This window comes from Mycteria americana, chromosome 6 (genome assembly GCF_035582795.1).
Source record: "Mycteria americana isolate JAX WOST 10 ecotype Jacksonville Zoo and Gardens chromosome 6, USCA_MyAme_1.0, whole genome shotgun sequence".
NCBI lineage: Eukaryota > Metazoa > Chordata > Aves > Ciconiiformes > Ciconiidae > Mycteria > Mycteria americana.
Window position 1 is genome coordinate 1469009 of NC_134370.1, and position 26035 is coordinate 1495043.

At 49.2% G+C, this 26035-nt stretch overlaps 1 protein-coding gene across 3 annotated transcripts in view; it reads left to right on the top strand.

Annotated features, from left to right (window-relative positions):
- Positions 1–26035, top strand: part of TCERG1L (transcription elongation regulator 1 like) — a 98592-nt gene that overhangs the window by 54758 nt on the left and 17799 nt on the right. For 2 of the 3 annotated variants that reach the window (XM_075504311.1, XM_075504309.1), the window contains exons 5-8: positions 5002–5127; positions 14266–14360; positions 16473–16561; positions 20817–20971. In XM_075504311.1, coding sequence (XP_075360426.1) covers positions 5002–5127; positions 14266–14360; positions 16473–16561; positions 20817–20971 — 465 coding nt within the window. The remainder of the gene's footprint in view (positions 1–5001; positions 5128–14265; positions 14361–16472; positions 16562–20816; positions 20972–26035) is intronic. The other variant, XM_075504312.1, reaches the window with a different exon arrangement.

Sequence of the window (26035 nt, forward strand, 5' to 3'; positions counted from 1 at the left end):
TTCCATCACCTCAAAAGATGCACTGATAATTTTATTGTTCCTGGATGTGATCATAAATCAACATAAGGAAGCAGTTGAAATCATATGAGGGAAAGTCACGTTTCAACATGCAGCGTACACTGTGGTAACAGAACGAGCAGAGCTCGTCTCAAGTGGTAGATGTCGAACTATGGGGAGATAATTAAGCACGTTATGAAAATTATACCAATTTTCGGTGTGGAGAATTGCTTGTGTACTGAAATGCCTGTGCATACCTTAATGGATGCTTACGTCTGCTGGTGTCCCTGTAAACCTCAGAATTTGGGGTGAACCTTCAAGTGTAGCCCGTGCGTGCTCCCCGGCGCGGCAGGCTCCCGCGGGCACGGGAAGCAGCGGTGGGCTGGGACTGGTGGCGTTTTTGGAGCCAGGCGTGATTTTCTCCCCTGCACGGTAACGCGGTAGATGGCGGTGGTGTGAGCCGTGGTGCCCGGCCATGCTCGCGGGCAGCTTTGGATCAGCTCAGTGTTTCTCAAAGAGCTTGTCCAGAAAGTGTGGGGCTGCCTGAGAGCAGCCTGTCCCCCCGGGAGGTCTTCAGCAGCAGGAGGGGACCTGGGCTGAGCCCGTGTCGGGGCACAGGTTCGCATCTGCAGGCGTGAACCTTTCCCCCTTTGCAAACTTAACAGTGGAAAAGGACAAGCCAGAGATTCCCGGCCATGCTCATCTCCGGTATTTTTTGATTTGTTGTTCTCTTTAAAGATGGTAATTTTGGATAAATTCAGAATAGCTGCATCGCCTTTTCTGAGTATGCTGTTGTAGACAGCGAAGCGTTCATGTGCACAGACCTCACCAGAATCAGAAGAGACCAGATGATGAAATACCATTTTAATCTGTCTCTGATGACTCTGGAAGCGATAGGATGGAAGTGTCCTTTTTGTTGTCATTAAAATTAATTTGAAAAGGCAAAGAAAAGCAAACAACTCTTGCTCTATAAAATATTACTCACGGAATTAATCGTGTAGTAACGTACATCGAAGTTACAGATGGAAATCCTAGCTTAAGAAATGGTCTCCGAGGATATGGAAACCAGGATTTCAGTCCATCCAGGCGTGGGTCCTGCTGGGCATCTCCGTAAAACTGGGGGGCTGTTGCGAGGCTGCTGTTGCATGGATTGCGCCGTATAATTAGAGGCACCTTAGACCTCGGTGCTGGAATTGATGGTTCCTCAGCATTTCTTTATATCCAGAGAGTTCATCGAAGTTAATAGTTTTACCAGGGGCTTTGACAGGAGCAGAAGAAAGAAACTGTTGTTGCCTCAGGTCCAAACATCGTCTCGAGCTGGAAAATGGTTCACTGTCTTGTTAGAGATGGCCAAGTTACAAGTGCCTCCAGTTACATTATTGTGCTGTAGGTAGCACAACAAACATCACGCTGACCTCTTCCTCTTCCCTAAATGCTTTGTTTCTCATTCCTCAAAGCAAGTATGGATTACATTTATCACAGTGCCTTGCAGGATAATTTCTTTATCATGCTACTGATCGTGTCTTGCAGGAATTTCTCTTATCCTGACTTAATGGCGAAAAAGAAAGAGAGAAATAATAAAATGTTTCCTTTTCTGGTGTTCTTCCTGCAGCTGCTTGCAATTAATCTTCCCCGTGGCCCCCAGGCAGCCCGTGCTGCTGTCTCCCCTCTCCCCCCGCTCCGTTGATGTTAACGACCTAGGAGCATCTCTTGGTACCCGTTTCGCTTTGTTCTAGACCGCTGCAAGTCCGTGGAGGGCTCTCACCAGTTCAGCCGGGGCACCACGCGTGGACACGTACCCCTGAGTTATTGCTTAAGAAAAGCCGTGCTTTGTGTATGTATTTTCACGTGTGCCTTGAGACATGCGGTCTTCTCTGTTGTCTGTCCCGTCCGAACCTCTGCTGGGCCTGGGAGGTAAAACTAGCGTTGGCACGGTCCTCTCGTTCCCTCTTTTCTTCCCCTTCCGCTGGCTGGCTGGCTGGCACGCCGGTGGCTTGCTAATTAATCCTTGTCCCAGGAGGGCTGTACTGCAGGCGCAGGTGAAGGCTGAAGGCTGGGAGGAAGCCCGTAAAAATACTAAATGTGCTTCTTATGTTCTTATGATTTTCAAGCCTCTTACGAGGAAGGCACCAAAATAAAAGCGTAGGGATGTGATATACTGCTGTGCAATAGCGGCGGGGCCGGTGGTTCTTGCTGTGCACGCGTATATATGTGCACGGGAAAATGTTCCTGGGTGTATGGTGCACACGGTGTTTGTTTGCAAAATACTACTCTAAGGTGACTTTTAGTTGTCTCGAGGCCTGATCCTGCGTCTGCGAAGCCCGGAGTTCAGGGGTTGCTCTGCATGACGCTGCCAGCTCCCGAAGAGAGGTGATGCCGTGCTTACGCCGTGCTCCGAGTCGTCAGGGTTTGGAGGTCCCTGGGGGGAGGAGGTGAAGAGGAGGCTGATGGGGCAGCCCCCCGCCTTGGGACTAATCTTCCTCTGCCGCTTGTTCATATGGAAAAATTGCAGTTGTCCTCCTGGTCGTTCCATTCAGCGCATTTGGAAACTCATTTATTTTTTCCTTGCTGGATGGGGGTCGTGGTTTTCTGAGGTGTTTCATTTGCATTTAAAATTAATAAGTCATCCTTTACCAAGTAAAGTCTGTAAGATACCCTGGCTAATAGCAAGTTGGTATCATGCAAATGCATTATTGAACATTCAATGAACTTGGTGTTCTGGCCTCAACTCCTACAGCTTCATGAACCTCCTACTTTTTCCTAAGATCACTTTTTGGCAAAGCTTTACTTTTCCCTGGGTGGTTCTTTAGCCATGTTAACCCTTTATAGGAATATGACTTTCTAATTTAAGAAAATGTTATTTCTTTCATAAAATTTATTATTTTATATCCATTTCTGTTGTCGTAAAAGATTATTAAAAGAATTGGAATGTGATTAAAATTACGTACGATGTTTTAAATTCTTCCTCACCTGTTACAAGGGTGAATCCCACAAAGCCCGGCGATAGCCTGAATTCCAGTCTGCTTCGGGAACACGTAATTGATGATACGAGACAGTGCATTAAAATGGCAGCTTTGAAAACACGCTGGCTAGGAAAGAAAACAGCCCCGCAGTCGCCGGAGTTGTATTTCCGTAGCGAATGGCACCAGGTCCGGGCAGAAGACATGGGCTTTCCCTGTTTCGGTAAGTAAGTGTGGGCTTCTTGCTTCCCGCTGGGCGAGAGCAGGTGTTTCGTGTTGCTTGGAGCACCAGGAAGCCCTGCCAAATGGCCCCGTTGTCTTCAGTTGGCACCAGAGACCTTTGTGCGTCACAGAACCCTCCGGGCTCAGGGATTCGGGGTGAAGGCAGAGACAGAGGGCCGGTTCACGGCCGTGCTGCCGGGCAGCCTCTGAATGGTGTAAACTGGGTTTCCTTCAGGCTTTCTGTAGTCCCAGTTGCTACTTCCTTCTTCAGTTTGACAATCTACTGCAAAATACTCAGATTTATCTTTTCTTGGAGAGTTTCTGGCTTCTGCTGCTGTTTCCTGGTCGCTGGGGTGGGAGACAAGGGGGTGGAGGAGAGAAGAGGAAAAATCACCGTGAATTTCCTGATGCATGTTTTTACTCACACAGGCAATTCAGATGATATTCGATAGAACATACGTCTGCCTAACGGCAAAATGCATGCTTCATTAGCACAATTAGCACCATCATTATTATTGCTGCTGAAATGACCCCCGTTTTGAATGCGTCGCGCCTTTCCACGCGCCGGTAGCCCGGGTGCCTGGTGCGGCTCTGGCTGCGGAGGGCGGGGTAGCCCTGCCCGGCTGGGATGGCTGTGCTGCCGCATCTCCCGGCAATGAGGAGGCTCCCTCTCCTGTTACCGCTAGCCCAGGCGATACCCAAGGCTCTACTTTTCAGGAAGAAAAAGTGACCTTTTTAATGATAAAATGTTGTTATAGTTGCATTCAGAAAAGCAACCAGTGTCCCCACGTTGGCGAGAGTTGCGTTTAATAATCTGCTTTGGCGCCTGGAATCTGAGAAACAAAAACCAATGAAGAGGTTTGCAGCGTGCGAGTGAGTTTTTCTAACGGAGTGAAGGTTCCAGAAATGATCCGTATGACTGCGAAATGCAGAGAAGTTGGGATGAGGAGCGTGTGACAGCGCAAGAGTCGTTAGCGAAACGAAAGGGGGGTGAATGCTGCAGCGTGGCGTTGCAGGCGTTGTCCCCAGGCCTGCCTTGAGCCGGGGACGCGTCCCCGCTGCCGGCTCAGCTGTGCCGGGGCTCGCGACCGGCATGGGGAGACTGCTGATGGAGACCTGCATTTACCCCTGAAGTGAGGTGCTGCGGCAGGGGTCTTTTGGTTTCTGAAAAATGGCTTTGCGCACAGTTAACGGGAAACTAATGCTCAGGGCTTGACCTCAAATTCGGCAATAGCCACGGATTCTCAAGGATTAAGTAGCCTGGGTTAATTAGCATAGTTTTACCGGCAGATCTGGATTACTCATTTATCATGACTAACATATATGAGCAATTTAGTGATTTTCCGTCTTGTGAATTGTCTGAGCAGACCGGGATTCCCTTGGGTAAACCTGCTGTTTTAAATTATCAGCAAAATAATTTCCCATGGATGGAGTGGGACACAAAGAGTTTGTGGTGACTAACAGTAGAAACTGGAGGTGTGTTATTTAGTCTTAAATAAGAAAACTGATCTTGCCGTAATCTCTTCTGAAAGCATTAATATAGCCTTGCGAATTCTTATTTTGAGGGCCATATTTTATATTATTTTAAAATTTCCACCGATGCTTGTTTGCTGAGAACCAACGGACGTCATGGCCAGACTAGACCGGTAATTCAACTCAACACAAAACCTAATGTCTTAACCATGCAAACGGGTATAGAGAGAAATGTTTAGCAGGAGGTTAAAAGAGCATTCTGTGAAATAAGGCTGAAAAAAGGTGAGTTTTTTAAAGTCATTTTTGTTTACTGGGAAAAAAAAAAGGTTTCCTTATGGTTTGAATGCAGGTTCTGCCTCCAGAATGGACGCTCATGTGGGTCCTTTGATGCCGACGCAAGTCACCCGGGTAACTGCTGTGTCTGCACCGGCGGTGACGTTCATGGCAACCAATTTGGTGGATCAGGCATTAACAGGTCTGTTCATGTTCTATATACTGACTGTATTACTGAAGCATATGTTGTGTATTTGCCTACTTCCAAGCAAGCCATGCTTTCCATACTGCACAGAAATGGGCGACCCTTAAAAAATCGGCTCAAATTTTATGACATTTGCTTTAGCTAATTACGAGCGTATTCAGAGTGTTTCAAACCCTGTTTACGCGGTCTGGCAATTGGCAGTAGCTTTGCATTTGATGATACAAAAGGCAGGTTTCTGAAACGTCCTTGGGCTTTTCATTTCCCATGCCAGTGGTATTCACAGGCATTACAGTGATAATGTGGTTATCTTTTGGATAGTTGCTCCATGAAGCCTCGTTGGCTGAAGCCTCCAAGGCTGCTTTATGCTGTACTGTGTGATAAAACTGGTTTATTCACTGTCATGTAAATGTCTGCGTGTTGTCGTGAGAGGAGGGGCAATGCTGTTCCCAAAGGCTGGCGGAAGTCTCGTGGCTTTATTTAGATTCACATATACGCGTCGCAAATCACGATCAAAAAGTGACCAGATTTCGATAGGACTTGTGGACGTCTTTCCTAATGACGTGAAATTCCTCGTACAGTCCTGTCGTTGTGAAGTCAGGAGCTCTGTTAATGGAGGTGAGATGCTGCGGTGGGGCTGGACGGGTCGTTCCTCTGCCTGACCGGGGTGCACACCGCCATGGGGAGGGGGTGCCAGCCAGCCCTCGCCGGCCGCGCCGCACCACGGGCTCCTGAACGCACCTTCCCAGCCGCGTTCCGTGGAAAAAAATGCCATTTGTCAGGAATTACTAGGTATCGGTTCAGGCGTGGTTCTCTGATCCTTCCCACCTAGGGACCGGTACGGTCGTGGAGGTGTTGAAGGGGTGCGTACTAGGAATGGAGGTACTTGTGCTGTGTTTGTTCATGTCCACGTTGTTGCTATAGAAGCTCTCACTCGCCCAGCTAAGCCGTTTCCTTCGTGAGTACCTCAGGCTCACCGCCTCTACCCACGGCTAAGATAAAAGTTTCATAAAATACTTTGTGGCCAGCTACGCTAGGCAAATCTGTAAGTGGAGCTGGAGGCTCCCTTTGAAGCAGGTCTGCCTGCTGCTCTGCCTGGCCTGAATACCATCCTCTGACTGAATTTCTGTGGCTGAGTATTCCAGCTCTGTCTGGAAATCGCTGAAAATTTTATGACACAGACACCTTAAAACTGAAGGGAAGTTCACACACGTCTCTTCTGACATGCTTCAATTTTCAAACCAGACAAGTTTCTTGTCTGGTTTGCTTTTGGTAAACACCTACTTCTTTTATCATCTATACAGTTATTGTGCTTGAAGACCTGCACACTCCTCCTTAAAGTCACCAAGAATTGTATTGACTTGCTTTCTTGTCAGAAGCGAGCGAGACGGAGGAAATACTAAAACAACTGTTCAAAGAATGCGGGGACAGAAAGATGAAGATTCGTGCAAGGGTCATGCTGATCTGCAGCTTGGTGCTTGTTGAAAACCCAAATCGTGGTTTCTAATATGTTTCATATCAAATATATTTCATAATCTTCCTCTTGGCAGACCTGAAGACACAAACGCTCCTGGTTTTATCCATCGTGCTGAATGAGGATTTAACTGTATAAAGCCTTTTGATGACTAGGGGACTTCTGATGGCGAGGCCAGCGTGACGTTTGGCCGATAGGTTGCCTAAATCAAGCGGCTATACTGTTGGGAGGCCATCACTTTGGAAGGGTAATCATGACATTTTTATATGCATACAAGTATTGTAAACAAGTTGAACATTATATTTTTGTTTCCAGCTTTCTCTTGAAAATACAAAACACCTTCATCTTCCTCTGTTTGTCATCTTTGATTTGCTGCCAACTACATTTAAGAGAAAAAAGGTAATTTCACTCAAGTATAGTATGGATTTTTCTTCATTGTTTTTGAGGAGATCGTACTTTTTTCTATAGGTTGCTGCAAACTGCTGTTATCTCCAGTGGAAAAACAATCAAAGTAGGAATCACAATTAAGAGAAAATGACAGTAATAAAGGAGTTTTCACACATCGGCCTCGAAGTGCTACAGAAAAGCAAGCGTGCACTTTAGGAAGCTGTTAGGAGACGCTGGGAAGCTGACCAAGTCCCGTGGGTGGCCAGGCCCCGGGGCTGAGCTGCCTCCTGGCCGCTGCAGAGCAGACCTGGTGCTGGCACCTTCTCGTGCCTGGGTGGCAAGCTGAAGCACGCCAGCCTGCTCGGGGTCACCGGCGTTGGCCAGCTGGACAGTTAGGGTGGAGAGATGTCGTAAGAAGATACCGCCCTCCAAGTTTGCTTTTGGTTTTTGTTTTGTTTTGTTTTAATTTAAAAGCTCTGGACCTTGAAAAATGTATTCGTTGAGTGTCTCCAGCCCAGGAGCACTGAAACACGGGGGCAGTCGTTCCTAAGAGAGGACTAGGACAGGCGACTGGAATACCAGCACATTAAGCCGTGAGTCTTAGTCTAGTAGGTAGAGCGCTGTAACGTAGGCACAGAGGCCTGTGCCACCGTGTTTTGCTGCCAGTATTGTGGCAGCGTTAAGCCAGCCTGCAGACTTCATATGGCATTACAGGCATGCTTTCGTTTTGCAGTACAGATAAGCCTGCCTTTGACTTTGTTTCCAAAGAGAAAATTGGGTGTTCAGCGAGGCTTGGCACGGTTGGATTTTGCTCATGACAGCACAAAACCTGTCTTTCTCTGAAGACAAAATTAATAACATTTTCTGTATTTCTGGAGCAGGAGGAGTAAATTTTGCGATGGTCCTGGCTTCTAGTAAGCATTTATTTTTGTATTGGAAGCTGGAAGAGTCCAGTCTCAACTACAAATGGACTTTTTGCGTTACAGTAGGTACAAGAGAGGTGGAGCTGTACCCGCCACCCTCACAGAGCTCTGCATCATTTCATAGACACACAGAGCTCAGACCATTAAGTGCCTCGAAGATCAGGGCCGAGGTCTTGGACTTGATAGTTAAAAAGAATCCCATGTAAAGAGCAGAGGAGGGAAAGTCGGCAAGAATCAGCGAAGGTCTTTGACTCAGAGCCCGGCTTAGGCTGGGCCAGCTTGCAGAGGTGCAGAACCAGCTGGAGAGAGAGGCTGAGAAACGTACAGAGGCTGAAACAAGGGGGAGAGGCAGAACCGGCTGGGAATACCCTGCCGATGAGCGTGCGGCAGCTGCCCCGTGCTCGGGCGGGGAGGAGGTGAACGAACGGGGACCCGTGCTGTGCCCGCTGTTGTGGGAGCTGATGCTGCTCTGTGGGCAGCAATGGTGGTAGGGATGCCGGTAGCGATGCCGGTAGGGATGCCGGTAGGGATGCCGGTAGGGATGCTGGTAGGGACGGTCCTGCCTGTGCAGCTGTATGGAAATGAATGCAGGGAGCCAGGCTGGGAGGTGGGGATGGTACGCTGCCCACCCTGCACCGCATCGGAGGAAATATGCCAGTAGGGGTTTTTCACCTTTTCCTTCTTTAACAAAGAAACTATTTTCAGAGCAGTGGCAGACAGCATCTGTTGGGCAGTGTTGGCTGTGTGCCTGAAAAGTCCAACAATGAAAGGAGTTTGTCCTTGAACCCTGCACCAGGCGTATAGCCCACGGTATGGTACACTAGACAGAGAATTTGTCCTTGTTATTCTACTGTTTCTATTACAAATCTCCAGAAAAATAAAGGGGTGAGTGGGGAGAGATTGCCAGAAGAAAAAAAGCACTGCTCAAGGAGACTTGTTCTAAGAGGGGAGACAGAGCGTTTGGCAGGGCACAGAGAAACTGGTCAAAGCAGAAAACAGACAGGAATTACAGGGAGAAGTACAGCCTGCAGGCAGGAGCAGGAGCAGGATCTGTCTCCTGGACAGATCTGTCTGAAGGTGGGATCTGAAGGTGGGATCCCCGCCTGCGGGAGCGGGGCTTGGACCCGGCACTGAAATCCCACACTTGGCTCGAGCCAGCAGCACCAGAGGAGGAATTGTGAGTCAGTCAGATACGGTTTTTAGGTGAATCTCAAAAAACAAAAGCAATAAGGTTGTGAGGAGAGACAGAACTGATCTACAGAGATAGTGGTGGGCTAATAAAAGCTGAGTGTTTAGATGGGTGCACTTGAAGTAAATCCAGTTCTCTGAAACCTTTAGAATCATAATTTTTAACTTCCTTTGGGATTAATGGAGGTTTGGCCTCTAAATACCTTTGCAAAACAAATTTTTATTATTTCTTCTCCACAGCTGCTTCTGGAGTGAATCAATCTTCCCTCTTCCCTCTTCCTCTCCCTCTCTAATTCTGCTTTTAATAAGATGTTTGTGATCATACACCTACATCCTCTGTGATATACCCAAGACAGGTTTGCTACTTCACCTTTACTTTTCATACTGTGAATTATTCATGTCTCTCTACCTGCCGGGGAGCCTCAGAGAAGTCTCGTTAATCAGATATCTTTATCCTCCCGTCTCCAGCGCATCCTTCGGCAGTGTTAGAGCAAGTGCGGGAAGGCGTCGTTGGTAATTACGCTGCTAAGTTTAGGGGCAAAAAAAGCTGCGTGATTATGTTGTAAATATGTCGTGGTGGCTTAATTGTCAGACTGCAGTTTATTTTACGCACTTAAGTTAAAGATGGGGGGATGGGGGTGGAAGGTTGATTAATGAGAAAAGAGTAAACCTGAGCAAAGACGTGCACCAGCCGCCGATAGAGGGTAAACGACTCTTGCTGGCTGTCCTCTTCCAGCCCGTGCAGAGGAGGAGAAAGCTTTAATGATCTGAGAAGTCCCAACAGTGGTCTGCTTGCTGTCCTCCGGGGAGAGCAGAGCGGGTCAGCGGCGCGGGCTCCCCGCAGCCCTCCCCTCGCAGCTCCGCCGCCGGGCGTTTCGGGAGCCGGGGTCCCTCCTGAGCCCGGGGAGCGCTCCCTGCCCCCCAGCCGGCCTCCCGGGCGCGGGCGGGAAACGCAAGCTTGAATTATTTTCTCTTGACATTATACTTAGGGAAAATGGTCACAACGTTCAACTATAGATAGAAAAATAAATGACTCCTGATGCGCACAGTGACGTTCAGGACTTCCTTCTGTTGTTTTATTTTAATTTTTTATTTCCATCTTACTTTATATGCGCTGACTGTCCAGAGTTTTGTGGAAGTATGTTTCACGTGTGAATGCCTAATGAACCGCGTGCTGCAGAAGTTCACCTACGTGTGCTGCGCCGGTGACGCTGTATTGCGAGCAAAAGCTGGAGCACCCAAGTCCCTCCCTGGGGCTTCAGCTTTCCTGGTCGGGAGCTTGTCAAAGGAGGAAAAAAAGAGAGGTTGCCTGGGGTGTTGGCAGCGCAGAGTGTCTCCGCACCGAAGACGTGCAAGGTGCAAACAGGAGTGAGAATGGCTGCCCGTGCACGAGAGCCTCCCGGCTTGGTCTGCACCACTGCACCCATGCCCCATACTTCAAGCCAATCTCCCGTTGTTAAAGAGCAGGGTAAGAGCAGCCGTGACAAAAGCCATTATGTATGTCGTACCTTCCTTCGCATCCAGCCGGAGCTCCCGGAGCCGTGCGAGTGTGGTTTAGGCTCGCTCTCCTATTCCATTTCTTCAGCATCAGCTGTGGGAAACTCCTCTGCCAAATTTTACTTGTGCAACAGCTTGTTTAAGTCTACCAGTTGACATTTATGTATTTGTATTGATGCTTGTAATGATTAATTAAAAGTTGACATCCGCTAGGTAAACGTGCTTTCTTGTTCCTCATGCGTGTGTGCATATGAATGAAAGATCTTGGCTACTTCTTAAACCAATGTGATAATGAAGACTATAAAAGAATCAAAATTCTAATAATAACAAAAAGCTTTTTTTCTGGGATTAGAGAAATAGTTAGAAAGAGGAAGAAGCAGAGCTGGAAGAGGGGTTGATGGGATTTTCCTATTAAAAGGAAAAATAAATCCCAGGTCTGTTAAGCATCGTTTCCCAAGCATGTTGCTCCATGTCCAGCTGCTCCGTGTTCGAGTGACAGAATCCGAACAGCAATTTGTTTGTGGCTGTTTCACCAGCAGCTAATTGCCCTTCCAGAGCTGTTGCTTCAGGGACTATTTCGTGGCAAGAGCAGAAGAGTCGAGAGCTGGAAATGCTGAGACGGACCGCGCCGCTCAGCAGCGTTGCCCTCAAAGGCTCCCAGCACGTGGTCGGACGTGGTGCCCTGAGCCCAGCGCCAGCTGTGCGCCTGCAGAACCTGGCCAGTGCCAGATGTGTGTTTCTGCAGAACATGGCCAGAACCAGCTGTGTGCCTGCAGAACATGGCCAGCACCAGTTTTGTGCCTGCAGAACACGGCCAGCGCCAGCTGTGTGTTTCTGCAGAACATGGCCAGAGCCAGCTGTGTGTTTCTGCAGAACATGGCCAGCGTGAGATGCGTGTTTCTGCAGAACGTGGCCAGCGCCAGTTTTGTGCCTGCAGGACGTGGCCAGCGCCAGCTGTGCGCCTGCAAAAGCCGCCCCAAACCTGGGGTGTTCCCGCTGCCTTTAAATTGCTGCAAAATCAATGACTTGCAAAGGAATGTTTGCTGCAGAGGGGGATGTCTCAAGGTTCCATTCATCCTCTACAAACATATTTCCAGAAGGCACGCTAATATTTTGGTTTAAAAACCTTGTCAGAAAGGAGGGAGGCTGTACAGGACACGTTGCGCCTGCCGTGCCACGCAGGGCAGCGCCCGAGGGCTGGCTTGTAGCATGCCACGGGAGCGGAGAACAAGCCGCCAAGGATATCCCAGGGGGAAAGCAGTGGGAGAGTTGGAGCGGTGGGAGAACGCAGAGCAAGCTAATGAAGTAACTCTGAAACAGTTAAGAAACTGCACGTTGTCTTTCTTCTGCCGTGTTTTAGAGCTGGGGAATACGTTAGCAGAGTTAAATTTAAGCGAGGTGCTCTAATCGTGCCTCCGGATCTCAGAGAGCGGTGACTGCGGGAAGCATCCCCGGTGCTCGGGTGGGCTTTCGCCGTGTTTGCTTTCCTCACGCGGGGACGATTGTGGCTGCCGCCACCGTTTGCCGGCACCGGCGGCCGCCTCCTGCCTCTCCAGGCGCTCGCGTGTGGCACTGCTGCTCGCGGGGCCGGTCCCAGCAGCGTCCCCGCGTTGTCCCTCCGACGTCCCTGGCCTTCCTGAGCGCTCTGCCGGCGTTTCCTTCACCCTCCCAGAAGCCCAGCAGGAGAAGGCAGAGGCGGGCGCTCGCCGGCAGGCTGAAGCCGGGTGTGACTTTATTGCATTCACAGACGAACGTGCCCGGTGATGCCGTCATTCCCTGTTAACGTGGCTTGTGGGGGAAGATCAATTTAGAGACCCTTTTGATATGTATTAGCTGCTCCCTACTCCTAGCTCCTTTAATATGGAAATTAATTGATATGGTTTGTAAATCTTCTTTTTCACTACCCATAAAGATTGAATAAGTCATCTTCTGAGAAAAATGACATATATTTAAAATTTTATTATTGTGATATATTCCATGGTGAAGCAGAGTCAAGTGGCTGAGACTCCAGCCTTTTCCTCAGTGTAGTTCCCGTTACACGTATGCCTATTCTGTAGTCTGAGTAATTTTGAAATTAATTGAATGCTATTTTGACACGTGAATCTGCCATAGAATATGCACTCCTAGAAAAGCAGTGCTTGCAAATAGTTTCTTGAAGCTCGTATGCCACAGTTTTAGCGTGTTCAGCAGACAGAAGGTGCTTCCTAACTCTTGAGGTGGATAAGGGGTGAGGTGCGTCGTGGCTTGTCCTTGTTAGAGCGCTCTCAGCACTGGTAATGTTACCCTGTGTTTGCCGTCGTGTGTCCCTGTGCTGGAGCTCTCCCAGGAGCCCGCGACGGCCGTGCGCGGGGGCCGGTGCAGGGTGGGCGTCTCCGGCGAAGCCGGGGCAGGGGGCTGTGGGTGCGGAGCCGCGCACACGGGCGCGCTGGCAGGGGGGAATCGTTGCGGTCCCCGTTCCCGAGCGGTTTGAGCCTCCCTTGGCAACGCGGCCGCTGCGCTGGAGCTCCTCAGGCACGTACGCACGGGAACGCGTGATTGCGGTTATATGTTGCTCGTGGAGTTTTTACCGTGAATGAGTTGAAACGTCATCGCTTTTTGTTGTTTAACTCTGCCTTAAATTTTGCAGGCTTTAAGGTAGAAATCCAAGTGCCGTGGCGCGGGGCCGCGATCAGGGTTTGTAGACGTTCGTTCTAGGAGGAGCACAGCGGGTCACGTCGCCTGGGCGCTGCGCGGCACCGGCCGTACCTGCTCCCCGCCGAGCCATTGCTGTCGCTGCTCCGTTCGCCTGAGCAAAGGCGATGGCTGTGGCTGGGAAGAAGGAGTGGGAGGGGGCTGCGCACGCTTTCCCGGGGACTGCTTAACTTACAAAGAGTAAGTTGTCATAATAATAATAGTAATATGTTAACGTACCTTGCCCTCCCTGCCGCAGGCGGGGTGGGCCAGGTGACTAGACGGTACCTTTGCTCAAACCCCCAAATAAGCGTTTTAGGAGCAGTGGAAGGGCAAGACAATGAAAAATAATCTAAATTTTTTAAAAAAGTATTTTTTAATATTTCTTACTGTGAAAACTACTTTTTACTCATTGTTAGGCCTGTGTCTCGTACCTGCTGCCATTTTTGCCTGTCCTTACTGTCCCTTATGGCCTCTCTGTTACCGAGACGTACACATTTTGTAGCCAGTAGAAACACTTCCTAGTGTTCAGCATTTCAGGATGCAGACAGCTGTTTGGAGAGGAGAGGAACGTGTTCTTACAGCTGCTTCCAGTGGAAATGCAATTAAACACTCCTCGGCGGTTCCCGTGGAGTTCCCCCCCAGCCCACCGGTATTCCTGGCTGGGAGGAGAGGGGCTGGCCGGCCCCGCGGGGCCGGGGGCTCGTGTCCCACGGACACAGGCTGTGGGTTCAGGGAAAGCAGGACACAAAGCTCAGTGCCATGAAAGCCTCACTCTAAAGTATATGAGTGTGTCCCGCTACAACACAGCATGATATTTAGAAAGGCGTTGCGGTCCTCGGTGCACACGTGTGCGTGTCCATAAAGGGCTGAGTGAGGAGGAGGAGGTGAGGAGAGGAGACTCGGGGCCACGGGGAGTGGTTTGGTTTTTCTTCGCCAGTTTTGGCTTGTTGGGAATGTATTTATTGCACATTAAAAAGAAATCCTTTCCCCTCACAGATAATGGCAAAGAATCGAGTAGATCCTCCTGCCCGCCGACCTTGATTTTACATACGGAGAGGAAGAGTACCCCTGTGGAGAGCGATGGTGATAAGGTCTGCGATGGCGTTTCTTCTTTTAAAGACCTCTTTAAACTATGGAACTGCACGAATCAGAGTCGGTATAACGGGCTGTCCTGTGACTGGAGCTGTGCTGGTGATACGGGATTGTTTCCTGCAGTTGATTTTACAGAGCTATCTGTAATTAATCTCGGTGCTTTGCGGGGCTCTGCCGCCCTAGTGTCAGGGTGTCAGAGGAGGGATGCTCGCGGCTGGTTTTCTCCCCGTGCTGGAGGAGAAGCGAGTCGATGGCGGGGGGGCAGAGGGGGTGTGTGGGTGCAAACGTGGAGGTGTGACACAGCCCGGGACCAAACTCGTGTTCTGCGAAGCTGAAGTGCAGCAGCAGAGTGTCTGTGACTTTCCCCGGCTCGCTGCGCTGGCAGGGGAGCTGGGGCAGCCCCTGCTCGGAGCAGGACCCCCTCGCTGCGTGCCGTGCTGCTTATCGCAACGTCGAGCCCGGCTGCAAGGAAGGATTTTTTCATGGCCTCCACCTTTTTGGTGTTACTCACTTAACTGCGCTGTGCACTTCCGTAGCCTTCCTTTAGAGATAATTGCAAGGTCCTTAAATAAAACGGGCAGGTGAATGTAAAGGGATAGCAAATATCGTGTGCAACTTACAGATGGGTAATACTACACGTGTGTAACTTCATTAGCTTTTTATAAAAAAGCCTAGATTATTATATAAAGGAAAAGAACCTAAATCATACTCCCTGCTTCTATGAAATAAATGGAAATATTTGCTTTCTGCACAGCTCATGCAGACTTCATGCAAATGGCTAAAGCTAAAAGAGGGAAACCTTTACCCGAGTGTGGGGCGTGGAAGAGCATCTCGGGCTCACGAAGCAGCAGTGCGGAAGACGCTCGAAGCCGCCTTGGAGCAGGCGTGGGCTGTTCCCCCGCACTTCTGCTCCATGCACGCGTGCTTTTCGCAGCAGGAGCTCTGTCCTGCAGGAGGACCCGTGGCCTGAGCTGCTGTTCGGTTTATTTTCGTTCGGCACGTTCCTGTCACGCTGCCGTCTCTGGGCTCTGTGCAAGCAAACCTTACCTGCCTGCCAGGTGCCGCAGGGGTTCCCCGCACCTCCAGCTGCGTTGGTACTCGGGCACGCTCCTTAGTGCTTTAAGTTGTAAAATACTTTCAAGATGGAGACCTCTGGACGTATGCTTTATTATTTTTTAATTAAGTAAGTGCTTCTTGTGTTTTGATACTGCACTGAGCTAGATCACTGCCTCCCTCCCACACCTCCCCCTCGCAGCTCATTTCCGTAAGCCACTACGATAAATAGCTGTTCGTCAGCCGGTAAAACGCTGCCCGTACTTGTCGGCTGTACCGTGCGGCCCTGCCGCGCTGTCTGTTGCTCCGTCCGTACGGCCAGCCTTGCGCTTCCATGGGGACGGGAGTGCTGGGTCCCCTCCGTCTCGGGGGGTTGCTGCAGGCTGAAGCCAGGGAGAGTCGCTTTTGCCAGCCGCCTTATGTCTCTGGGAAGTCCCAGAAAAACCGCCCAGAGGCGAGCAGCCAGCGATGGCAGCGAGGGTGCCGAGCTCCGCGGAGCAGCGTGCGCTGCCCGGGCTGGGGCAGCTGCTCCCGCTGCACCCACGCAAGTGGTTCCCTGCGGCCGCGCGCCGGAGCTGGTACCGGTGCCTTCTTGCCACGTGTGCCACCCGCGGCCCTTCCCCGGCCGCTTCCCCGCCCTTGCCCTGCCTGCGGCGCTGCCCGGTGCGCAGAGCGGGGGCACGCCGCGGTGGGAGCACCCTCCCACCTGCCCCTGCCCCTCCTCGGGACGGGCGTCGCTCCCCGCGCTTCGTTTCTGACGAGGCGGCTCTCCTCGTTATTGTGGTACGCAGAGCTATACCTGCTGTCCCAAGTGAGCTATGGGCCTGGACAAAAGCAGATCTGCTGGTTTTTCATTTGTATTGCTGTAAGCGGGGCGACGCTTTTATTATTTCCCGTTTATCTGGGCTATTCTCAAGGTAGCTGGTTGTTCATAAAGCTGCTCGTGGAATAATGGCAATAAGGGTGATCCACTTCAAGTTAAAGGAGGTGATTTGTGTAACAATAACAGTCTTCTGCATCGGCTTTATTTGTTGACTAATCTCTATCTGTCTTTCAAGGATCATTCTTTTAAACTAGTAAATGAGGATGACAGCACATCAAACGGCAACAAGCCCGTGGCATCCACTCCAGTGCCAGGATCACCATGGTAAGCAAATGCAATCAGACCTGCTAGAAGCCATTCATCAGTGCCGTTTCCCTTGCCAAACATGCATTAGCCGTCTGGTACGTGGGGAAAATAGGCTACGCTGGGTGTTAAGTGGCAATACTGGGTTCCCGTTCCAGCTTCCGCGGGAGCTTTTCCCCATTAATCATGTACTTAAGGAAAACGCGGGAGGCAGCCACAAACCCGGTGTGAGCCAGCTGCCTGGGACGTGCGAGGGAAGGGCGGCGTGCTGCGGAGCTCCGCTCAGCCAGGGACCAGCTCTGGCAGAAGGCAGCTGATGGTTTCTCTGGGGGGTTTTGTGGGCGCGCGTGGTTTTGTGTTGCCTGCTGTGAGCAGGGCTGTGTTCGGCCGTGCTCCTCGGGCTCTGCCGCACCGCTTCTCACGTGTCGCGGATCCAGCTGGGATGGTGCTTGGGTGGATCAAAGGGGAAGCAGAAGATCTGTGAGAAACGTTCTTGTGTTTTAGGGCCAGATCCTCTTTCTCTGCCAGTAATATCATTGGCAGTGGATGACTCTTACTGTCTGGCAAGATTAGTGTTGATCTCAGGTTGTATCACTGAAAACAGGTTGTGTCTCCTGACCCAGGTTTCCTGACCCTGTTCCCATTCAGGTAGCTACATGTTGGGTAACGAAAGCTCACGTGTCATTTTTAAATACATAAAAACCGTCTTCACTTTCTGTCCTGAACGGTTGACTAGAAGGGTTTTTTACCTCCTTTACCCATATGTGTTCTTATGCTGGATGAAATAATCAGGCTATACTCAGTGGCTGACATCTGTGGGATCTTTGGCTAAGGCACTCGCGTAGCTATCAGCCATTATTTGTTACTATTATATTGTGCCATTTTGCAAACCGGTAAGCATAGTCCGATGTCCCACTTAATCTTAACATCCTAAATGTGTGATTTACATCAGACATTTCTCTTCTTGACAGTTGCTACTTCATGGTGTAGTGCAGAGGAACCGTTTGAGGCCAGCAGTGTCATAGGCAGGCTATGGGTTCATCCGTTCTTACCGAACGGAGCCGTGGCCAGTGGTACCCGCAGAGGGACCTCGCAGCATCCCCTCTTCTCCAGCAGCGTCTGCTGAGCGGTGGATGGGCAGCCGGCACCTCCACTGAAGTGCCCCACTCTCAGATCCAGACTCGTGAGATTTTAATCTCTAAGGAGAAACCTTACATTTCTGGCTTTCCAGAGGACTGTTTAGTGGCCCAGTGGGTTCTCCGAGCACGAGAAAAGGCATCCAAATCGGGTCCTTGGGACCAAAGGGATGGGGCGTAGTCCTCCTGCTGACAGTTGTCCCATGTTCTGAGGTCGGAAGGTCTCGTCTGCCCCATGGCTCGTGATGGAACAGGGAGCATGCCTGTAGGCTGCTTCAACCACAACCTACAAATGTTTCTGATAGGTTGAAACTAGATATGCAGCACAACTTCAACAAATCCTGAATTTACGTCAACTGCTCCCCACCCGCAGGTTGGCTCCCTGCTTCTGCAGGCCCCGTGGCTGATGTGACATCGCCAAGCACCAGTCAGAAGTAGCTAGACCATTATTTTTAATGGCAGAAAAATTTTCAGGAATGTTACCAAAGCTTACCTACCTTATGAAATAAAATAAAATACTAACATCGTCATCTTGTGCCCTTACTCATACTTAAATTACAATTTTCTGAAGGGAAACATGAACATAACAATATCTGCATTTCCAGTTTATCCTCTGTGAGTGAAACAAAATACCATGCGTCCCCTGTGGATAATTGAAACCGTTACTGTACCAAAGAGGAACAGGTGACATGTTACACGGGGAAAGGGACATTAATTTTAAATTAAATGTCAAATTATATTAGTCATGGAAAGGTCAAGAGGTGTCACGAGGGACCCCAGAGTCTCTAACATGGGGTGATGGCACGCGGGACCTGGCGGTGCTCGGGGATTAATGAGCACCGTCGACACCTGTGTGCGTGGCCAGAGGAGCAGAGAGCCCAGCAGCGTCCCAGCAGAGACAAACCCACGCTTCCAAACCCACTGGCTATAATCCCTGTCAAATACCGGCTTCAACAGTCCCCCGTGCATGTGGTAGCGCGGCAGATGCCAAACAAGACAGTGGTTTCGCGTTTACCATCACTTGCAGCTAATTCCCCAAGCGGTTCAAGTTACGCGGTGTGCTTACTTGCCAATGAAGGAATCACAGAATCACAGAATCACAGAATCATATAGGTTGGAAAAGACCTTTAAGATCATCGAGTCCAACCATAAACCTAACACTGCCAAGCCCACCACTACACCATGTCCCTGAGCACCTCATCCAAACGTCCTTTAAATACCTCCAGGGATGGCGACTCAACCACTGCCCTGGAAATGCCAGCAAGGGGCATTGCAAAGCAGGCGTTACTCCTGCGCAGATTGGGCTGTGTCCTGACCGTAATTCGAGTATTTAATGAAGGGATAACAATAACCCGTTTATATGAATCAGCTAAGTCCGTCCGCTTCACCTAAGTGCCAGGATTTTCTTCCCTTCTGGGCTAACTGTGGTGTTCGTGGGAGCCTCGGTTTGGCAGCGTCCCTGTAGAAGTCCCCCTTGGTGTGTTCCGCAGAAGAGGCTGGGGCTGGCGGGTCAGTGTCGGGGAGGAGGGAGGTTCCCGCAGCTCCAAGGTACAAAGTAAGAAGTCACAACTGTACCTAATCCTTGCCTAACAGAGGATTAGAGCGTCTGTCTTGTGAGGCTGTTTTGTGGACCAAAACATTTGTGCAATAACAGAAAATTATTAAAATATTTGTCATGTCCCTGCCACTGAATTCAGGCTGCCAAAACTTCCAGGGGGTGTAAGCGTGACTGAAGTCAGCGGCTGGGTTCCTACAACCAATTTTGTGCTCCTGTTCATCGGGAGAACGTTTAACTCCGCCGAACATCGTTACTGCGGTGTTCGGGCTCGGTAACACGCTTACAGCGACCCGCTCCCAGCACCCTGCGGCCCTGCCGCTCCCTCCACGGCTCCGTACAGAGGTTATGTATTTTTCATTACGCGTTTGGGCAAGATCAACGGTGATGTCTTACCCGTGGTACACGGAGCGGTGGATTGTCTTATTCCGTGCTCTGCAGTGATGGAGCATTCTTCATATTTGCAGTCTTTTGCCCAGACCAGACTTTTTTTTTAAACCAGTTTTGTTCCCTGCTTTTAATAACAGTTAAGCAGCAGAGCTTCTAATGGTGAGAATTGTTCCTTCCAGGTATTTATGCTTCAGAGACCAACATTTTCCCATTATCAGTGTGTGTGAGGAAGTCAGAGGCTGTTTATGATGTTTGTTAGCTTTCATTACGATTCAGAAAGCGTGGGCTTGAGATTGATATTGTGTTTGTTTGTTTACATATAGATTTAGGGAAGTACAACTTGAGGTTTTTGAATGTCTATTAAGGATGGTGCGATACCTATTTTCATATTATTTTAGCTGATTTAAAATGAATGTCAGGACAAAAAGTTGACCGGCTGTCGTGCTTATTTTAACTGACCAAGCCAAGAAACTGTAGTTTGTACAGCAGCGACTTGGTCGCGTTTTTCAAATTTGAAACAGAGCCCATGAAAATCAACCTGAAGCTCTGTGGCAGGCTTCTGCAGTGGCTGGTGGTACCTGTGCAGCGCAGTAACGGGGGATGCCGGGGGGTGCTGGGGGATGCCATGGGGATGCCAGGGGGATGCCAGGGGGATGCCATGGGGATGCCGGGGGATGCCGGGGTGATCCCATGGGGATGCCGGGGGATGCTGGGGGATGCCGTGGTCACACCCCCTCCCACCAGCGCAGCCAGATAAGGCTCCCGCGTCCGCCTGCCAGCAGCAGGCACAGCCCCGGCCCGTGGGCATCGAGGCCATGGCCAGCCAGCCCCGCTGCCGAGGCTTCTACCGCTGCCAGCCGCGGCTTTAGAGCATGAAATGTATTTTCCTACGGCTTCTCTTGCTGTGAGCACCATGGCGTTCCTCCTCGCCTGGTTCTTTTTCCCTTCTGTGACGGAATATTTCACCTACTGCTTTTTTGGGGTTTTTAGACCATTTCTATGACATTCGATTGATATGGAGAGAGTTTCTGTACCCGAGGCGACTGGTGGGCTGGCAGGGCCGGGGCAGGCTGTCAGTCGGAGAGGGGTCTCAGCCAGGCACTGCAAACGGAGATGCAATAAGCCAGCTGCGGGTTAATTTCTTGTTTGCGGGTGTATTTGACATTATCTAAGTGTAGTTTATCACTTGGAATAGGTGTGTAGTCTGGACTGGAGATGACCGGGTCTTCTTCTTCAACCCTACAATGCAGCTGTCGGTCTGGGAGAAGCCGGTGGACCTGAAGCACCGCGGCGACATAAACCGGATCATCGAGGATCCTCCTCACAAGCGCAAGCTGGAAGCTGCAGCAAGTAACTAAAGCCCTGTGATTATTTGCCTCTATTTAAACTCAAATGTCGAATGAAACTTGGTCGCTAAATATGTTCAGTGAAAGTTTGATAACCGTAATTAGAAGGGTTTTCCTTCTGAGATTTCGTAGAAAGTATTGTGTTAAAATTGATGTTTATTGCAAAATCCTTATTTTCACTGAAATGCTGAACTGGGGGATAGAGCGTTCTCGTTATTGGCAATGAAGGAACAGGTGGCTTCTGACATTGGATGAATCCTTGATGTATAAAGTGCATCTCGGAAGACGCTGTCTTTATGTTTTATTACACTTATTTCCAAGATGTACATTAGGAAGGCATTACCAATGCATTATTCAGCTGTTACGCAAAAGCAGACACTCCATAGGTAATGATTATCTGACCAAGCTGTAGAGGGGAGAAAAATTCCCAGTAGTAAATCTCTAATGAGCTCTAAAAGGTTGGGTGGAAACGTGGGTGCTTCCATCTAAACATGGCTCTGCCAGTCACCTTCTAAACACCGCGGATTCCTGGAGGGGACAGTCGTGGCTAAAGCGTAACTGCTGATCTGCAGTAATACAAGTTCAGTGGTTCAAGACAGAGTTGAAAAGACACCCCTTGGCTTGTCAGTGATCCAAGGTGTTTGCAGTCTGGTCCTCCCCAGGACGGCCGGTTTGCGGAGGCAGTTTTCCCAGCCTGACTTTCCCATCCCATGCCATCTTTTTGGTCTGCGCCCCGTACCTTAGTTGTTCGGTCCAGGTTCTGTCCGTGCTGGTGAGCAGCCCGGGAGCAGCCCGGCGTGCCAGCCTGTGCCTGCCGGTGCAGCAGTGGCTCCGTGGTTTGTTCCGCCACATTTCTCTCCAAAGATTATGTTTCACCAGTTTTTGTGGCCTCCCTGTTACCGTGCCGTGTCAGTCCTCCTTTTATTTCCTGATGCTTTACATTGGCTTTCACGTGGGAGCTGTGTCAGTACGACCTGCCATCACTGGGAGGACATCTCGGTGCACGGCAGTCATTTGAGATGCCGCTCGCCTTCATTAGCTGCTTGTAATTCTAAATATTCTGCTTTACGGCAGTGTCACTGGAGAGGCTCCTTCAGCCGATGCCTGCTCTTTAGTGGTGAGGTCTAGAAAAAGGGAGGGGGCGGAAACGAGACTTTTGTCGTCCGCTGAAAGTGCAGTCTTTTATAACTGGAAATAAGGGAGCACTGCCAGTCTCGGGGAGTGCCCTGCCTTTTGCGCTCAGGGGGCTGTAACCTACGCTTGGATCCGCGGGCACAGCTCCCGATTCACCGCAAAGCAGGGGCCGCGAGTGTGCATTCGTGGACTTGAAACACTGCCTGCAGGTAGATAAAAGTGAGCGATAATCAGGATTTGTGTTATCAGTATTAGCAGAAGGTTACTGAAGAAAAGCTACAGAGAGTGGTTTTCTATTAGGGTAGTCTTTATCAACATCTGTCATTACATTTTTCAATATAAATTTCAGTCGTCAGATGCTTGTATATATATCATTTTTGTATATGGCTTGAATAACTTCAGCTGTACATCTAATAATTCCAAAGTGTATCTGCTGAAGTTCATTCTTCAGGAGAAAAATACAGCATACGTTTTTTATTGCAGGATATATTGAAAGCTCAATTAATTACTGACAAGGGGGAATGATGGCCAAAGACAAAACTGAGGGTCATTGTTCATGGTCTATAATTAATTAATGAGAAGAGCCTAAAGTCTTTGCTGATATGTGCCACTTTAAAAATCTGGTTTTTGCTCTGTGTTCCATCCTTTTTATTTATTATCTATAAGTACCACCAAGATTTGATTCATGCCCCAGTTTCTTTATGACCATGGTTTTCATTGTTGCTAATAGTCTTCATCTTCCTTGATATAATTGGGACTTGCGGTTGCTCAGTATTTGAGACAGTCAGGTTATAATTAGTATATATTAGCCGCTAAGGTGAAAGGAATTATTTGTTACCATTTCTCTCAGCTTGTAATCTCGAGTAAATAAATAACACAAATGAGCTGTGTGTTTGCAACAATGGTTGCCAAATTTATTTAGCTTAGTTGCTGCTGCTGAGTTTTAATTAGAATTTTTAAATCAAAGGCACAAAAAAAGTTGGCAAGCATAGTTACTCATGGGGTGCTATAGGTTATCTGCGCATCGCTCCGCTGAAAGATCAAGTGCATTTATAACGTAGGCATAAATGAAAAATTACTCATTTATCAATTACTCCGCCCCACGAAGCATTAGTGCTGAGGGAGATTTATGAAGGTGTCAGGGCTCTTTACCCACGGGTTCCCGCCGGGCCAGCCCGAGGGACCGGGCAGGAGGCGCAGCTCCTCCCGCGCCTCCGCAGCCGCGGCACCGCAGCTCTCGGCCGGCGCCAGCCCAGCCCCTCCGACGGGGACGTCCCCCGGGCGGGGGGACCCGCCACTGACCGGACGCGGGGCCGGGCAGAGACGGCGTTTCCGGGACTTTCGTACCTCGATCTTCCGCGTTCCCAAGCCAGAGCTGTCTGACAGCAGAGTGCAACGCTTCTGGTGACGGCTCTCTCCTCTTGCCCTGACTGTCATTACTCCTCTGTCTCAGTACGGTCACAGACTGACCACAATATCCCTATTTTCCCTCAAAGATTCCTTAAAATGTTTCTGACTTATTGCAGTGGAGAAAAACGTTTTTATCTATTCCTGTTTTTATCTATTCCTGTTTTTATCTATTCCTATTTGTATTTTATTCTATTTTTACCTTCACCTGCTCAAATGGTTCATCTGAAAGTTTAGGCTGAGGACGTTATTTTTTCAGCTAATTAAAAGAAAATGACATTCTGACTACAGAAAATGGCATGTTGATTCATAGTTGTTATGATCCCTATTCAAAATCAGTTATGATTTAGTTTCCTCTGTTCCCACAAATATTTTGGACCCTTCAGCATTCAGACAAAAATATGAATCACGGTCCCTAGAAACGGCATAGGGACGCTCCCAGGCTTACGTGCGATACGTGGGTGCCAGGTCTCTCTACAAAACTGCAAATCAGATTTTTGCCTGTGGCCAACGGATTGACAGCGCTTTATCTCACCTGGTAAATGCTGGCGTTTCCTCTTTGTTCTGGGAGATGAACCAGAATTCATGGCATGGCTGGGATTAGCCAAATGATTGAATTAATCAGCACTAAGCTTGATAGACCATCAGATTGGGGCAGTGCTCCGCTTCGTGATCTCATGGAAAGATTGCTGTCAAGGAATATTCTTCCTCAAAGCTTTAAATCAATTATTAGATTTTGTGCTCGGCTGCCTCTCTTCCCTTTCAAAGTCAGTTTATAATCTTACCAGAGGGCCAGCGGTGCGATGTGATTCCGTAGGTTCCTGAGCGAGAGTAGAGGTACCATTTGTCACGTTCTACTGAGCTTTCCATTGCGCTGAAGTTTTAAGCGATGATGCTGACTCTGATCTCGCCCCGTTTATCCGAGAGGGTGTACCCACAGCAGCCGCTCGCGCAGGCACAGCAAGAAGGATTCGGCTGCCATCGCTGCCTGGGGGAGCCCGAGCTGCGTCGGGAGCCGGCGGATGGAAGTAGACGCTGAAGTCAGGCTGTTCTTTTATCTATTTATCACCTTTCTTTTATCTGAAAGCTATATGGTAACGAAGATTCGGTTTTGTAAACGCCCACTTCACGTATTCTTCACAGCAAAACTTAGAAATTGTATATCCTTTTCAGCAATCTATGAAAGATCTTGTCGTGAGGTCACTTCAGGTGTGAGTTCAGCTTCAAGGAGCTGGAGAACTTCACGTAATCGTTGGTCATCACCAGCGAGTTTTCTCTTGTCCTGTGGAAATGTCGACCTGGAAGGGCTCGCTGCCTGGGCCAGACTGCTCACCGCTTGCTTGCTTTACTAAAAGCACACCCCATCCGGGTTCGTCACGTCTGAGCGTACCACACCGCACGCCCTTCAGCCGGCGCTGGAGGGGCTGCCTGGGGCCTGTGAGGTGGCCCGCGGGCAGGCGTGGCGTTTTCTTTGCTTTAATGGTGGTGAAAGTTGGTAGGAACAGGACGGCGCTTGCCCCGTCGGCACTGAACCTAGGGGCATCTTCTTCGTCTCTTCACCTGACAGCACCGTCAAGTCCTCTGTCGTTTCATATTATTACCTTCAGCATTCATTACAGTTAAGACCACCGCTGCCTCCGCAGGTTGTTCGACTCCCGATTAATAGCTTTACAATATCTCTGTTGAATTATGTTCCACCTTCTGAGCTTACAGGTTCTTTTTCCTATTACTTTGGATTTTTAATTGGGTATCCCAAAGAAGAATTTAGCAAGAAGAGGTAATAGTTCCAGTGAATTTATGTATACGTGAAGCATTATTAAATTAATTTATGTAGTCATAATGCTTGTATATTGTCAGGAATGTTGAGGTCAAACTCTCCTTATTTTGGAAAGCCATTCATTTCTCCTCATTACCATTTTAAGTTGTAGTTAGTACAGCGTCCATTCGCACCTCCTGTGTGTTTCCTCCTCATGTGGTCCCTGCTCCTGCTCTTCCCACACCGTCACGTTGCAGCTGCCGTTTGATTTTTATCATTCCTTTTGCAGTGATTTCGTGTATGCCATGTTCATGCACTTCAAATAAATAAAAGGTAACATTTACTGAAAGCATACTAATAAACATGTAATTTCCCTAAAACAGGGAAACGAAATGAGCTAGAGAACAACATTCTTAAATTGAAACTTGAAATAGATGGCCAAATTTCTGTTGGCTTCAATGATACGAAGGTTGGACCTGGACAAGTAACAGGCACTTGAAATTAGTTATAAATTTCAGAATACCCACTGCTCTCTGTTTGCGTTCAGTCATTTTCTAGCAGATCTCCTGGAGTTTCACCCGATTTCAGTGAGATCAGTCCTCACCATATCAAGTTACTCAAACCTTTTATGTCCATAACCTAAGTTCAATTTTATATTTATTTTTAATTTATTTTTTCATCGTTTCCTAAATATCAAGACGTCTTCGTTACCAGTCTAATACACAACGGGTGAGGTTTGGTGTGTCTGCTGTTCCCAAGCTAACCACATAC